This window comes from Anopheles merus, unplaced genomic scaffold (genome assembly GCF_017562075.2).
Source record: "Anopheles merus strain MAF unplaced genomic scaffold, AmerM5.1 LNR4000463, whole genome shotgun sequence".
NCBI lineage: Eukaryota > Metazoa > Arthropoda > Insecta > Diptera > Culicidae > Anopheles > Anopheles merus.
Window position 1 is genome coordinate 21,341 of NW_024428043.1, and position 17,152 is coordinate 38,492.

The window sequence follows — 17,152 nt, forward strand, 5'->3', positions numbered from 1 at the left end:
TTACACAGACCTGGTGCACCCGAATCAAAAGAAAAACTTTAACACATCAAACTTGGTTTATAAATATTTTATCGCTTTTATTGCAAATTAAACGCACATTTTAATTCATAGCTTCACACAATCTTACTTCAAACCTCACACATTATTTATAAAAGACGCACACTTTTTCATTCTCTATGCTAGTAGGGTAAAAAGAAATTGATCGTTAAAATAATGGATTAAATTTAAATGGTTGCGTTATCAACAGTGCTCCTGCCGAAATCTGCCAATATAATCTGGCCACACTGGTCCGCAGGGCAAAAGCTCGCTCGAAAGGTCAATAACCGTCGCAAAACGTCAAAAACGACCGTCGCCAGCGCCTCGAAATCGTTGCGAGTTTCGCTCGCTGGCGACGTCGCTTTGCAGTACATGCGACGTCGGTTTTGGCGTTTTGCGACGGTTTTGCGACGGTGGCCGCCAAAAAGCTCGGCCTGCCCTGTGGGCAAAGTGACCAGAAATATCGATGTATATCTATATATTTAGGGTTTGAAGGAAAAAATCTCAATTTTTTAATCATTGAACTATAAAACTCAGCCAAACAATCAAATCAATCTAAAAAATCCAGCGAAAATCTAATGACAGCACGTACGATTAAATCGTATCCAATGGACCACTGCTGTGGCCCTAAGCGGTCACGTGGAGCCCCAAGAAAAAGAACTTGTCACCACTGAGAAAAAAATGTGCATCTTAGTCCTTCTTTGGCTTAGAATTCCCAGTACAATGTTCACATCGACACTTCAGAAAGACCTTAATTTGTGTAACCGCTGAACCAAATCTAATCCATATCCCAGATAAAGGATGCATATTCTCGTGAGATGGAACTTTGATTTTGCGCATTAGTACCCAACCCCCCCCCCCTCCCGCTTAACACTTCTTTCGCTTTTACTTTTTTTAACTCTGTTAAGTTTCGAGTTTTAACCTACCGAAAACTACCGATAAAATTTTGATGCGCCTACCGAAAACTGCCAAAATAATCTGGCCACACTGAATGGCAGCTCGATGGCGTTTTTGTTGTTTTTTGAATTTTTTTTTGTGTTTAGGACACTACATGTACGGTTTAATATCTTAGTATTTCCGAAATTGTAATAAAAAACTAAAAATTTCTGAGATACAGTTGTGTGTGGTGTAGGGTGATAGGGAAAGTATTGCAATCGATATCATAAAAAGTTTTAACGGTTGGAATAAAAAGTAAAATTAGGTAATGCATCTATGATTCGTAGCGGTCCTGTGATACAATCGTCAATGTGCACGACTTATCTACATACCCGTCGTGATTTTAAACCTTATATGGACTGTTCCCCGTAGCAAGGACTGAATATTCGCTGTGTTGTTGACTTAAGAAATCTCAAAAGCTTGTATAGGCGGGCATGACCACGTAGATTGTTTCGCTAATAAGAAAAAGAAGAGTAAATAATTCATAGAAATAATTGATTTGAACTTGATGTGTAAAGCAACATTATGTCGACAAAATTGTACTTGTGTTACACGGCGCATTCCTAAAGCACTAACTTACTTACTTACTTACTTATCCGGCGCTACCACCGCTTTGCGGTCTTGGCCTGCCTCCGGAGTGTCCGAAACCGCTCACGGTCTCCCGCCTTCGTCTGCCAGTCCGTTATCCCGGCCTTAATGGCGGACGCCTCCACGCCATCTTGCCACCTCAATTTGGGCCTACCACGCCTCCTCTGTCCTTGTGGACGGCCTAAAAAGACTTTACGGGCTGGGTCGTCCGTTTCCATGCGTATAACATGTCCAGCCCACCGGAGCCTGGCGAGCTTTATACGCTGTACGACAGTGAGGTCGCCGTACATCTCGTATAGCTCGTCATTATAGCGGCTCCTCCATTGTCCTTCCACACATACGGGGCCAAGTATCCTTCTGAGCATCTTCCTCTCGAACGCGGCTAAGAGGGTTTTGGCAGATTTGGACAGTGTCCATGTCTCAGAGGCGTATGTGAGTACTGGTACTATATAGGTACTATATAGTCCCAGCTTCGTCCGTCGCGACAGGTTCTTTGAGGTAAACTGCTTTTTCAGGCTGTAGAATGACCGGTTGGCAGCCAGCATCCTTGCGCGCAACTCAGCTTCCATGCTATTGTCGTTGCTGACCTTTGACCCAAGATAGGTGAATTGTGGGACGACTTCAAAAGTGCGTTCACCTATCTGCACGTCACGCCTACGTAGATTCTGATTATTTGTTGGCGGGCCCGCTGATGTTGCCACCATCAGTTTGGTCTTTGCCTCGTTTATCTGCAATCCGAGGCTCTCTGCCGCCTGCTCGATCCCTTGGTAGGCTTCTGCTACATAGGAGAGCCGCAGACCAATGATGTCTATATCATCAGCGTATGCCAGGATCTGGGTTGACTTATAGAAGATGGTTCCCGTAGTCTCCACCCTCGAGTCACGGATGGCTCTCTCTAGCGCCAGGTTGAATAAGAGACAAGCAAGCCCGTCCCCTGGCGCAGACCTTTGGTGGTAGCAAAAGGTCCTGAGAGTTTTCCATCCACCCTCACCTGGCATGTGACGTTGGTCATAGTCATTCTAACTAGCCTTATCAGTTTGGCCGGGATTCCAAAAGAGCTCATAGCGTCATACAGTTTTACCCTGGCTATGCTATCATATGCGGCTTTGAAGTCAATGAAGAGATGGTATGTGTCGTGTCTGTATTCAGCCATCTTCTCCAAGATCTGCCGCATGGTGAAGATCTGATCAGTGGTAGATTTTCCGTTTCGGAATCCTCTTTGATAGTTTCCGACTATCTCTTCGACGTGCGGGACAAGGCGATCCTGAAGGATCAGGGAGAATATTTTATAGGCGGTATTCAACACCGTAATACCCCTGTAGTTGTTGCAGTCCAACCTATCTCCCTTCTTGTATATGGGGTAGATGATGCCGAGATTCCAATCACAAGGCATCGATTCGCTATCCCACACCTCAGTAACAATTTGATGAATCTCGTTTTCTAGTCGTGCACCTCCATTCTTGACCAGCTCGGCTGCAATTCCGTCGGTTCCGGGTGCCTTGTTATTTTTCAGCCGACGGAAAGCACTAACTACGCAAAGTTATTGAACTCAACATTTTGTGAAAGAAACATTTTATTGATTGAAAATAAGTGTAATCTAATAAATTGGAAGAAGTTTTCTCGCACCTATGCTCTCCAAACCATTATGGATCATCGATCACTTAGTTTAGGATATCTTTCACGGCCATCACGGTCATATTTTGCGGATATATTTTTGTAGTTTTTGTTTAAAGCTTCTTGATCAAATATGTTTAATTTTTATTCTAGACATGCCTGTTGACATGTTATCTTGATTGTGGGAAAGAAAAAAAATTTTTTTGTAACAGGTATTTTCTGTAAATAAAAAATCAATACTCTCGCGGGCTTGCTAGTTCCGCCACGGCCTAAAAGTGGTCCACGGACCATAGGTTGGAGGCCACAGCCTTAGCGTATTACATGGAGGGATACATGGATACTTCTAGCGAAATTAGGGGTAAAAAATTATTTACTTTAAAGCTTTTTTAGCTTGATAATGAAGTGGCCCCATCAAATATTATACAGGAATGTTTGTCATGGTTTTATATTGTACATTCATAAGTATATAACGAATAATGTTAAAAAAATCAGTACGTTCACTTATACATTCACTAACATAATATAACAAATGTAAAATTGCTCTTTATTATGACGGTCACTGTAAATAGCTAGTAAAAAAGTAGTTAAGCAGGAGAATAGAACAAATATTTGACTTAACAATATGCCCGTCATGCGTTCAATACCCGAATGGACCGTGCCCCAATATACAGCTCCTGCAATGGGTAAGAAATAATTCACTGAAAGCCAATCCCCACCAGTGGTAATATTGAGATGCCTTGACTGACACTGATTGTTGAGCCAAAAAAAAAGAAGAAGAAAGAACAAAAGGACGCAGAAAATAGGGTCAACAATTGCGCAATAAAAAAGGATGTTTGACTTAACCAAATGTAAATTTTTCTAGTTGATAATATACAACATAGTTGTGGGTATGTTGCAATCTATATGCAATTGAGCAGTTCTTGTAATCCTACCGTAACGTATTTTGTAATTCTAAAGATAAGACCATGTTACACAAAGTGTCCATTTTGAATGCTTTATAGCAGTGCTCTCTATTTTTTTATGGATCAAGGACCACTTGGCTTTGTAAGTACATTTAGCGCGGCACACATATATTGAAGCACTATTTTGTAGACTTTGTTCAAAGCGTTTTGATCAAATATGTCAAATCTTATTCTAGACATGCTAGAATTCAATCTTGATTGTGGGAAAATTTTGCCAGATATGTGTTGTAATAAGCTTTTCTTCTAAAAACCAGAATTATTTCCATGCTTGTTACGACCATGCGATATGCAGCTCTTTTTCACATTTTAACACTAAAACTGTTTGTGTGACTTGTAAAAGCTAAAAGTTTGTCAAAACTTATTACAACAATTAAAATAAAAAGTAAAATTTAAAATAAATAAGTAAATAAATCTACAGTTGAAAATCCTTCCAAGTAATTTGGCTATTTTTGATAATTATATTGAGTAGAGTATGAGATAGCTTACGCTTACTGTAAAGAGAAAAATAAACATATAAAAAGAAAATGAAAAAAATTAAAAAAAAAGACAACAGAATGAATCTAATCTACGAGAAAACTAAATCCGTATAGGAATACTTTGTCTGTCATTGTTGAAAAAACGTTAGTTTTTGTTAAATTTACATTTTGTTCTTCTTCTTATTTGTTACAACATTTCTCATTAGTCCGTAGTCCTTAATCTCCTAGTCCGTTAAAGGCGTTGTATGCCAACTGATACAAATTGGATTTAAAGTAGAATAACCCTTCCAACATTCATGAACGTGATCGTGTTGTTCATTTATTATTTATTGTTTATAGTTCACAATACAAATTGTCTGCCATTGGCTTCACAAACGTTTATCAACCTAATTAGCTACTACGTGGGAAGATTGGGAGAGACGGATGACGATGAGGAGAGGAGAAAACAGCGAAACAAGGAGAGAGACAGAGAAAAATTGCATAAATCTAAGAACAGCACGAGATAGATGATCGTTTGTTTCCCATGGCTGTATGACGTCGAGGGACGGAAAGAAGCAAAAAGAGAGTTTCGTTTTTATTCACGAGTAAACAGCAGACGAATAGGATATAGAAGTGTTTTTACTGTGTCTCAAGGAAACTAAGCTCTAACTTTTGGCAACGTTCTGAGTACGGGGGAAGTGGAACCTTGTGCTGCGCGAAGCGTGTGAACCTCTCCTGAACATGGTCAATTCTAATGATAACTGTATTGTTGGATTGGTACCACATCATGGCAGTGTACTCCAAGGTCCAAGGTACAAGGAAGCAGTAAAGGACTTTCAAACGGGAGAGATTTCGAAATTGATTGGTCATTCGACGCAAATAATCAAGATATCGTTTGGCTTCGGAGATTACACAGTACAGATACTAGCCGTAGGTGAGTTTTGATTCAGTAAGAACGTCTAAATCCTTGACACAGGAAGAGTGATTCACTAAAAACCCACATACATTGTAATTGTCTTGACTTGATCACTTATAATTGACCCTTATAAGGACAGAAGAGAAGTGTATTTGACAAACACAAATTAGAGTATGCATCGACTGCTGAGAAAATTTTACTGATGAGTCACATATTCAATCACATCAATCATATCCTTGATCGGTACTTGAATTATCGTGCCATCAGCAATGGGATTTGGCTACTATACTTGCACTTGTGTTGCTTGTATTGCACGGTTGCGTACTCGTGGTTTGTCCATTTGTCAATGATTATTGCCTTGAGGCACAGCCACTGCTAGATTTTTTATCCCTCCAGATGCATAACTTTTTGTGATATCAGTATTTCAACGCTTATTTGAATGCAATCTGTTGAACAGGATGTTCCTTGTCTGTATCGTAACACCACTGTACTGCTATATGCACCTTCCATGCGTGTGTATCAACTGACTGACTGAAGCAGCAGCACCCGCCAGTGTTGCACAAACATTGCAACCAGCATTCGATGACTCCCGGCGTCCGCTTGTCGCTTGCACATTGCGTATCTTATTTCCGAGAATCTTGGCCTGCAGAAATTTCTTATCCATTGATAAGACGTTGAGAGCTTGTAAAATTGGATTTAACTACAACGCGTTGAAATAGTTTGGTGCTCAAGTAGGGCCGAGCCGCACGAGCTACTCTCGCGCCGTATCAATAATACATTGGAGGTCGAGTTTGTCGAGGAGGGCCATCTTGTACGCAGTTATTTGCTATCTTCGCCAATACCAGTGCGCACAGACCTACCCAGAAGAAATCACTGTGGACCGATAGTGAGCGAAAGTAAACACATCGGTGGAGGAGGTCATCGTTCAATAGTGGGGGCGACCAGTATGCGAAGCACCTGTGATAAGATAGCCAAGAGAAAACATACTTACGATATACCCCTTTCTTTGCGCGTCAGCTTCTCACCCTTGTTATCGGTAGATCGGGAAGGTAGTTGAGTGTGGAAGAGAAGGAAGGGGATGGGGATTTGTTAGAGTGTGTGTCTGTCTATATGTGTGTGCGTGTATGTGCGCCTGCGTGTGTATTTAAAATTCTTGTGGTATTGAACGAAGCTGATAAGCTGATTCTTTCTCGTTACTCGTTAGTTCTCGTTGCTAAACAGTTTCATTCGTTCAACAGCGCACACATTCCAGTCATCTGGATCTGGGGGGACACAGTCAACCTGACAAACGTGATTGTGATGCTTGCGTACCAGCAAAGCTGATCTTGCAAAAGAGATAAGCGTGCAATAGTGTTAATAAATTTTACGACGTCATCGGTTAACCGGTAGTGAGCCGTTATCGTGGTTCCCAGTGACAGGATATTTCCGTGCCTCGGTTTTAGCATCAATGTCGATCATTTTCAGTTCGGAAATGAAAGCAATTTATTTGCTGTCGGTTGGTTTGATTTATTTCTGCAAAACCGTTGCAAGCCTTGGTAGGTATAAGGAGAGGGGGTATAGCGTTGGTACGGTGCCACGTATATACGATCGCACCTACCACCGTTGACGTCACTGGGGTACGGAAATAGTCGTTCGCTAGTACAAACACCGGGGCGGTTGTAATTCAATTTTTCAGAGGAACCAAACACAACGCTAGCTCCGGTGGAAAATTACAAAACCAATCCGTACTGCTTCCGGTTCACGTGGATGGGCCCGAAGTACAACAAGGACACGCCGTACAAAAACCTCAGCTGCGACAACATCCTGAAGAAGGCGAAAGGTATTCCGTGCTTTCATCCGTTGGTTATAACCAGTGAGTATGGCCAGCGGGACACGCTTGGCATTTATGTGTCTGTGTTTGTATCGTGTGTGTCGTTTACCTTTACCGCCCCAATGTTTTGGGCACGATTTTTGGTTTGTTTAATTTCACCATCACCTTGTGCGGTGGGTTTCCAATGGCACAAAACCGGCCTGCCTGCCTGCCGTTTGGGCCATTTGATTTACAGACAACACCAACGTACCGGACACTAACTACATGTGGGAAGAGTACAAAGACAAACCGTCCCAAATTGCCTGCCGGCTCGTGCGTGGGGAGGTGTGCGCCCGGTACTCCTATCGCTACAATGGTGCAAGTGAGTGTTGCCTAGTTTGTTGCCTACCCCGGTCCCGCAAAGACGCGTGCGTCATGTGCCACTTTTCATTCGCAGTCGAAAACATAACCTACATGTGCGCCAAACTCAACGTGGACAATGAGTCGTCTACCTCGACCAGTTGCTTTAAGGAGGATCGGCTGGGACGGGAGATCGAGGTGTGTGTCTGCGAATCGGCTGCCGGTCGTACGCCCTGCAATCGATCGACGATAGTGCTGGCGGATGGTGCACCCGTCGCTCCGATGATGCTACTGCTGGCCGTGGTACAGTTGCTACTAATAAAGTGTTTACAGTTGCGGTAGCTTGGCTTGTTTTGCTTGTTTTTTTTTTGGCTTTCGTTGGTGATCTCTGAAGTTGAGCAAGCAAAATTGAGAACATTTTGAGTGATGGTGTTCAAGTGGCGAATTTAAAAGTGACAAGTGGAAGTTATCAAAGGAGCCATCACTACAAAGGACATTATTTGCCCTTATTAGGTCATCAAACGGCAACACTTTCCTATGAACGTCATTTGAAGCCATCGAAAATAGTATCGCTTGTATGAGGCAAACGCCCCTCTTTGGTATCCTTATTGGCAATACCACCAAATGTCCTTTCGCCGAAAAGGAAACGGGTTTACAAATAACCCGTTTTTCAAGTTTTGACAACATCCATCGTGACGGCAGCATCCCAATCAAACGTTCAATTGTGATAAGTTCGGATGGATCAATACCACGAACCGAACGCCAGATATGATTCTAACTTGGGAAATACTTGTGACAGTATCGATTCGTTGCACACAAGCACTCCAGTTTACGTCCATGTGTACATCTTCGTCCAAAGCTCCGCCGGGCGCAGGACGCTTGCGGGAGTGTGTTGTGTGTCCGGTGTGAGTCAAACCACGCGACCAACCGGGCCATGAACGGTTCGAGCGTGAAAAAGGCACATCACACATTTTCCGCTGACATTAGCAAATTAATGACCGGTTCGGTTTTGCTGGCCGTCCAGAGAAGGGCTTTTCATTCGGAGTTTGGATTTTGGCGCTACCTTTCCGAAGGACGGAAACGTCGCTGCAAACTTAAAACCACAGATGGGGAACTGGGTGTTGGGAATGCTGGGCTGAGGGAACGGAACCAACTTGCTTATGATGTGCCGGTGACGTCTGTGTAAAGGTTTCATCATTTTTGCCGAGTTTGCAGAAACATGGTGGCTTTTGGGCTCCGTGCTTCAGTTCCAGGACATCTCGCCTATATTCTCGGACGCGCCTCAAAGAGCCTTTCCGGAAGCTTCCCACGAAGTAGTTTAGCTGTGAAAGTGAAGCGGCCATAGAGGCAACGGCATCATCACGCGTGATGATGCTCCATCGCTGGCAGCAGTGTTTGTGGTAGGAGGCGAAGGCGATGTGCCTTTTGAAAGCCGGATAGCCGGGGATGGGAGTGTATCACGCCGTTCTTAGGATTTGGATGCAATATGCTACGGATATGGATTGAGCTGGGCGGGCTGGGCAGGTGCAGACCGGTATTTGTGATGCGAAAACCACACTCACATCTTTCCCTTTCCAGGGGCTCTTCGGAATTCTCATTTCATATGCGGCAGAGTGTTATTTGATACGAGCTTTTGGGCATTATTGAATTTTGCCCTGGCGCCTTTTTTACAGGCAAGCGAATCCACGCAAACGCCACGGCGATGCCATTGACAGGCGGCACACATTCGATGCAGTTTCGGTTGCACCAGTGCCGTTTATGCAAATTACGTAAAACGCATTTACGCGTGCTTTTAGCGACAGGATTGCGTGGGGGTAAGGATTTGCAGGGGGAGGGTGAATTGCTTTCGCGGGAACAACACATTTTCAATAAACACGGACACGGGTACACGGGTGGGGTGTGAGTTTCCGTAGAATAAATGACGTTTTTGTCGATTGTTGCGTGGAGTTTTGCGAGCGTGCATGCTGCGAAGGAAGCACGCAAATGCACGCGTTCGTTTCTTTGTGGCATCGTGACCGGTGTACCGATCCAATTAGCGATTGACGTTTCGGTGTGACGTTTATGATGCAAGAGATTTTCTCTATCACGACAGGCGTAACTGCTGTAATGTCGGTGCGTATGGTTTACAGCTTTACGCAGCCGTTTTTTGCTAGCTTCATCAAAATGAGGGAAAATAAAATTGTAGGAAATAAAGTGCGCTAGTTATGCATAAAACCGGAGGGAGAAGGTGTGATGGCCAAATTTCTTAGGACCCTCTATACACGAGCCTTTAATCTCAATCGATCGAAGCGCTCGAGAAGATTCGTGCTCGAGAGTTTCGCTTCGGACGTGTATCAAGATAAGGAGGCGATTTTACAGCCCACCGGCGGAGTAAAAGCACTCGAAACTCTTTATAGCTTGCGCGACAAAAGCGGACAGTATCCTTCAGGCGAGTGATGCCACAATTTGTCAACACGAAAATAGTACTTCTAGCTGGCAAAGCCGGGCAACGTTGCAACGTGCCGGTAGCTTATCTGGATTGCTGTAATGCAGCAATAATAGATCGGCTTCGGGTTGGTCTGTGTGAGCATGTACGCCCGTGTATTGTGTGTCCAAGCCATCCCAATGTCATCAGGGACGGCTATTCGGGCGGGCTAGGCAGGGGGGTCCTGTACCTCCTGGCCAAACACATGGGTACACACACCGCTCGGACATACACTGTACGCCTCACAAATGCTCCAAGTGAGGCTACAAATTGGCTCTATTTTGCTTTTTACAGGGATAACCTTTTTAGTACATTGCTCGGAGCGATAACATGCTTGCCAGTTTTACATGAGGTTTCGTTGCAGTAGAAGACGCTATCGCAGTGCCAGACAGTTTTGGAAACATTTGTACATGGTTCGTAGATGGTTGTATTGTCCCGGAGATTGTTTATTTTTTTGGTAATCCTTTTTTTTCTGCTTTCTTTCTCTGCAGTGACATGTTTCTTGTATTCCCGCCCTTATTCAACCAGAACGATCGTCCAATCGGGTGCCCTTCGATTTGGAAGTATATCCAGTAGCTTTACTAAGTGCAGTGAGTCGGTCAGTAAAAACATGCTGGAATAAGCAAGCATACTTATGAAGTTCGGCGTTTGCAAAATCGGACCACTGAAAAATACGAAAAAAGAAGGTTTTGCACAGGAATTGGGAACGTAATACGTATGCGTGTGTGTATGTGTTGCATTCTGGATGAAGAATGTCCTAAACTTTCATACAAGGGGGTAATGATGGTGCCTTGGACTGCCAAAGTAAATGCAAACATTCAAACGATGATAGTTGTTCGGTTTGCTGCCATTTCAATGTCATTTCTTTTGCATGCTCCACTTTGTCCGTCTTGGCCAGGCTAGCTGGAGGTGGAAGATTCGTGTTCGGTCCAGTTTCTGTAGGATATTTTAAGCGTTCTATAGCACTGGGCAACTGGTAAGTGCATTGATGAACACGACAGGACGTAACCATGTCCTGTTTGGTTCGTACAGAATCGCGCACAGTGATGACGTTGTTTCCAATCGAGTGCCCTTTGCCGGAGCGAAGCTTTTGCCAGACATATTACCCTTCCAAGTGCCGAGTGATGTCATGTCCCAACGTGACCAAGCGGATGGCATTTGTTTTGCTCATTCCTGTCACGTTCGGCACACGTGAAGAACCAACTGTACCGAAAAAAAGGCAGAAGCGGGACTCGCTTATGGAAATGCGAGGTTCTGTATTTGGAATCTTCTGTGGAAACGAAATCTTCCAATGATTTCCAACGGCAGTGGAGCATCAGCACTCAGCCGTTGATGCCACTCGTACTGTAACATTTACACACACACACACATACACATTCAACTACCTCGGACGGAGGCCGAGGCAATTGAATCCCCGTTTGCAAAAGGCAAATTTGCGTCCACAGCATTGACAATCGAGAATTGCTGTCCAATGTACCTAGCGGGTACCTAGGACCGTGAGTGTGACACTGAACCTGGGCAAAGGCATGGTTTGTCAAAAGACGTGCGGACAGTTTGCCGTACAATTTTTCTCAATGTACCGGCGCGGACGTGATTTGTTGCCGGTTCATTTCCATACAGACGACGTCAGCAGTGGTGTGTATGTGTCATTTGTATCAATTTTTCTCCCGTTCCACGTAGACGGTTTCGCTCGTGTGGCAAGTTCGTCGGGAGCTTTCAGCGCCTGGAGTAGATGGAGAGCAAAAAAGAAACGATCGTTTATTCAAGACTCTATCTTAGTAGCCGGTTTAAAGCGCACACGGGCAAGGATCTAGAATGCTTGCGGCTTGAGCAGGGCTAGTGATTGCATCGTTCACACGAAGCGGATAGTCTTGGAGGAGAGCTGTGCTCTTTAAGCATGCTTAATTAATTTTAACGAATTAATTTAATCCAATGCTAATGATAATGAAATCCACGTGGATCTTTCCATCTCCTCGCCGGTGCCATGGTAATGAGAGTGCAAGGCTCGATTAGTAGCGATGGAAGACACGCAAACTTCCAAAGCTTGCTCATCATGTCCTGCCTTGGTTTTTTTTTTGCTCCGAAATACCTGTAGAACCTTCAAATTCGCTTTGAACAAGAAACTTTAGCTTAGATAAATATCCTTCCCGGTAGATGTGCAGGCTTCCGGATTGAAATCTTTTAAAGTAAAGTGGAAATTCATGTCTCGGACATGTTACAAGCGTCGCTCCCAGGTAGCGATGTAAAGCTTACAGTGTCTAAAATTAGCATGCCTTCTGCACTTCTTATATTACAGCCCCAACCGACATCGCTTCCAAGCAGCCAGCTCTGAATGTTATTTATCGTTTCAATTTGCTGGTTAATGGCATGGTTAAGAGGTAAACCACCACCCACCACCCCCATTCCACGTTGATTTGTCACCAAACATAAGCATGTCTTTTCTTGGCGGAATGGAATGTCTTTTCGTCGTTGCGCAGGTACGTAAAATTTTAATTAGCATCCGATCATAAAACAACTTTCCGTGCGAGAGGGGCAATGCGTGCCAGTGTGTGTGTATGTATGTGTGTGTGTGTGTGTGTGTGTGTGTGTGTGTGTGTGTGTGTGTGTGTGTGTGTGTGTGTGTGTGTGTGTGTGTGTGTGTGTGTGTGTGTGTGTGTGTGTGTGTGTGTGTGTGTGTGTGTGTGTGTGTGTGTGTGTGTGTGTGTGTGTGTGTGTGTGTGTGTGTGTGTGTGTGTGTGTGTGTGTGTGTGTGTGTGTGTGTGTGTGTGTGTGTGTGTGTGTGTGTGTGTGTGTGTGTGTGTGTGTGTGTGTGTGTGTGTGTGTGTGTGTGTGTGTGTGTGTGTGTGTGTGTGTGTGTGTGTGTGTGTGTGTGCGATATTCCTTAGCTTGGTTTGGTGCAATAAATTTCATCCACTTACATGGGGAGTTAACGATGTTCGTGCTGTACCGCTTGGCACCTGCTAGATATGGTAGCAAATTTTCACGTTGAATAAAACCGATCCGTCCGTTAAACTCCGCTCTGCAGCGTGTGGGTCGGTTGTGCCATCTAGTGAAGATTTTCGGACGTTAATCCCGCCGGTAAATATGGGTCGCCTTTATTGTTCACTCTTGTTCACGCGTCCGGCCAAAGAAAAGGGCAGCACACCGCTCTGAGTACCACTGCCACTGGAGCATCCAGTGAGGTTCTCGTGGGGGTTTGATAATAGATTATCCCATAACTTGCCCAAACGAGCGATGGCTTGGGGTATACTTAGCATATGTTTTGTCTGCACCTTGCCATCCTGCGTGCGTTTTGCGAAACACTCTTTCCCGAGCAGACAGTCATGGCCATCGTCGACGGTTGGGCAGACGCACCTTCTGTTGTCGGTATGCATAATCGTATGCAATGGCATCGGTGTCCGTCTCATGGCCATATGGTGTGGCTTACACATTGCGATGCTTCTTGACGGATCCTGGCCTTTCTGCTCGGTTCCAAAGCTCCATCCGTGTGCGGTAGCGTATAGTGAAGAACCTTCTCCTATCCTAACCTAGTGCAACCAACGACACTACTGCTTCTGGTTGGTTAGTGGTCTGCAGTGGAGCAACCTGCTGCAAACTGGTAAAGAGAAAAACAGTAAAGGACAAAAGTTTCCCCCGTGAAGACCAATTTTCTAACTACCATTTAAGGTAAGGGCCGGGGAAAGGGTTTTAACGTCATCTGGTACGCAGCACACAGGTAAGGTGTGTAAAGTTTATACACTACACGGTAAAAGGTGGAACCAGTGTGAGGTAGTGGAACGGTTCGGTTAGTTCACTTAATGGGGACCGGTTGGATTGGGAAGATGGTCATCCCACCGTCGTTTTTTGCTTTTCCTGTGCCCACCAAAAGCCAAACATAAAACATTCATTATAGCAATGGACAAACATCACTATCTTAAACACCTTTCTGGCCAGATGTCGGGATGGGAGGATATAGTTGGTGCAATGTTTGAGAAGTGCTTACCACTCTCGATGTTTCATGAAGGAAGGGTTTTTTATTGGCAGGAATGTTTTAGTCATGTTTGTATGTATATATAAAATATATATAGAAAATATATTATAAAATTATTGTATTTACATAAAATTACACTTTACTCTTCATTTAGACGAAATTAAACGTGAAGAAAATTAGCTAAGCCAAGGAAATTTTCCAATTTCGTATTTGCAAATTTCAAGCGTAACCGCGTGTCCTGCGGCACATTCAATCAAAAAGCTCCGTCTACCTTTAGGAATCTACTTGAGCTTTTAGCAGAGGGTAAGTTTTATCGCACCAGTAAAGACAACTAAGCAAACAAGGTTGTGTGAGAGGGAAGCTATCACCTTTACGGTACACCGTACTATCACCATAAACTCGATCTCGTTTGTATTAAAGAAAACGGGGAGTGTTTAGTGGACACTTTAAACTTTTATTTATAATTAGTTTTTTGATTTGCCTTTCTGTGAGACTGGATTGAAAAGGTGCCCATTTTTCTGCATGCCTAAACTCGCACCTACTGTTTGTGGATCTACGGAATAGTTCTGGCGTTTTTTTGCAAGCAACAAACAACAAGGCTCGGTATGCAAAAGTGGCGAGCAAAATGCTTCAACAAATATGGCACACTTTGCGTACTTATCGATACAATCTAAATACGATCTCGGCAGGGACATGCTTTTGCCAAACTTTGCGGTTGTGTGGGGAAAGGACATGTTTTAACGAAATTGCTGCACGGTTAGGTTAGTTGCTTTGACTCTTTGCATCATGGTGTTTGATGCTTAGATTTGACCTTAGCCGGTTTCATGGTACCCGGCTTCTTTGCTGTCAAAATAGAGTCCATTTAGATGAGATGGTCTGCTGAAGGGTTGGCAGGGCAAATCATACCATACGTGGGATGTGTTCGCATCGCCTACAACACCTCCTGCTGTTTCGTGGTTAGTACCTTTTAATTAAATAAAATGCTTTACCCTAATAGGAAATTGTTTAGAAGTTCAGGTTTTTGTGGCAGAAAGACAATTTAGATGCAGTGTGTTGATAAAAGTAGCTTAGAAAGATAGTTTTGGAAGGTATAGGGAGTCGGGAATATGGCACAACTTGAATAGATGCATAATTTCTTAAGGTAATTTCACGATTCTTCTTCTTCTTCTTATTGGCTAACTGTGGTCATGTCGACCTATACAGGTTTTCGAGACTTATCACGTAGGCGGATAGTTAGGCCTTTCTAAGGGGGCATGGACCATATGAGGTTTGAAGTCACAACGGGCATGATGTTAAATCGTGCAAGTTGACTGCTGTGCAAAGCCCAAGAAACATTCCTATACATTTTACACTTGAACATATCTAAAGAATGCTTTACTATGAGTATTCTAAGCCACATAGTTTTAACATGTCTTTTGAAGATGCTTAACAGTCTTTAAAGTTGTTAAACCTTTTAAACGATCTGATCTGGCTTATAAGACTGGCTTATAAGACTTATAAGATGGCTGACTTTAATTAACCTGTAAATGTATTCTTAAGCACGTTTTAAGGCTTGTTATTTGAGACTGAGGTATTAACTGATCTTATTAATTACATAAAAGTCTTGAATGAAGGAAACATGGAACAAACTACTATACAGGTTGTACCTCAGATACGCTTCTTCTTCTTCTTTGGCACAACAACCGTTGTTGGTTAAGGCCTGCCTGTACCCACTAGTGAAGTGACTTATTGTTACCATAGCAGGATAGTCAGTCTTACAGATGGGGGCACGGTCTATTCGGGACTTGAACCCATGACCCATGTTGTTACGTCGTACGAGTTGACGACTGTACCACCAGACCGGCCCCTCAGATACGCTATCAACGCAAAATGTGGGGTGGTCCCGAAGTACAGTCGTTAATTCGAGCGACTCAATAACATGCTCGTCAAGGGTTCAAGCCTAGAATGGACCGTGCCTCTGTAGCAAGGATCCGGCTGTGTGCTAATGAATTAAGTCACGAAAGCCTTATAGGCCGGCATGTCCGCGTAGGACATAACGCCAAATAGAAGAAAAAGAGGTGGGGAAGCGTGTTTAAGCCATTATATATTTTAGTTTCTTTTCGTTTAACTTGCAGTGATATTGTATCAAATCAAACCCGCGATTGTGTAAATATGCGTATACCAGGTTTCGCGTATCTCTGACACTACGTAGAGAGTCTTAGAACTTGTTAGTCTGCACAAGTGTTTTCTAAAGCAATATGATTGTTTAAAATTATTGTAACCACACAGAGAGAGCTACAAATCGACTGAACTTGTGATCAAACAAGTCCTTCTGATCTTAAGCCAATATAATCCAATTATATTGATACGATTGTTGATTTGTGTGTCCAATTTGTGCCAGCCATGTTGATATTTTGATGAACAAATTCATAGTTTGCATGGCATTATAGTTTACTATGGCACAGACTTGAAATAGCATTTAGTGCAAATTGAGGGCGTTTGAAACAATTTTATAATTTTAAAATAATTTATTTTTAAACTAAAAAGATGCATATTATTGCTGCGCTTTGATGTTTTTCATATTATTATAAAGTTTTTACACAATGAAATTTTCTTGACATGGATTTCTGCTCATAAGCGAGCGATTTCATCAGAAAAAATGTTAAAGACAAAATAATAATTCTTAACCATTTTTATGACTTCATATTAATTACTTCATTGCCGTCTCAAGAACATATCCATATCAATAAGCTCTAATTTTGATAGTTTATTTGTGCCTGACATCTTGAAGGTCTAGAAATGAATTAAATAAGCACAACATTAATATTCAATGAGAAAAAAGGAAATAAAAATAATTTAAAATGTAATCCAAAATATCTCCGCCAATCTGTCTCACTATACCACATAAATCATTTGACTAAAGTATTCCTTCGTGAAGGACCATGCGCCTCCTTCACATTTTCCATGATCCTTCAAGTAGGGCAAGCTATAAGTACACTGCAATATAGGTTTGTGTGTGTTTGCGTGTACATTAGTGATTGTTTGAATTGACCAGTGTTGAAGAGTTGAGTACACATAACATT

General features: G+C 43.1%; 1 protein-coding gene across 1 annotated transcript; it reads left to right on the forward strand.

Moving 5' to 3' along the window:
- Window positions 1-6,667: 6,667 nt before the first annotated feature.
- On the forward strand, window positions 6,668-8,000 carry LOC121602467. Its single transcript, XM_041931238.1, has 4 exons — window positions 6,668-7,042; window positions 7,183-7,359; window positions 7,553-7,678; window positions 7,754-8,000. Exons 1-4 carry the CDS (start codon window positions 6,955-6,957, stop codon window positions 7,996-7,998), a joined length of 636 nt encoding a protein of 211 aa, XP_041787172.1. The 5' UTR covers window positions 6,668-6,954; the 3' UTR covers window positions 7,999-8,000.
- Window positions 8,001-17,152: the final 9,152 nt, after the last annotated feature.

Bases quoted from the DNA above. Each gene is read 5' to 3' on its own strand.
- LOC121602467 (XM_041931238.1), top strand. From the start codon at position 6,955: ATGTCGATCATTTTCAGTTCGGAAATGAAAGCAATTTATTTGCTGTCG. The intron at 7,360-7,552 runs GTGAGTATGGCC...TTTGATTTACAG, and splicing joins TCATCCGTTGGTTATAACCA to ACAACACCAACGTACCGGAC. The intron at 7,679-7,753 runs GTGAGTGTTGCC...TTTCATTCGCAG, and splicing joins CTATCGCTACAATGGTGCAA to TCGAAAACATAACCTACATG.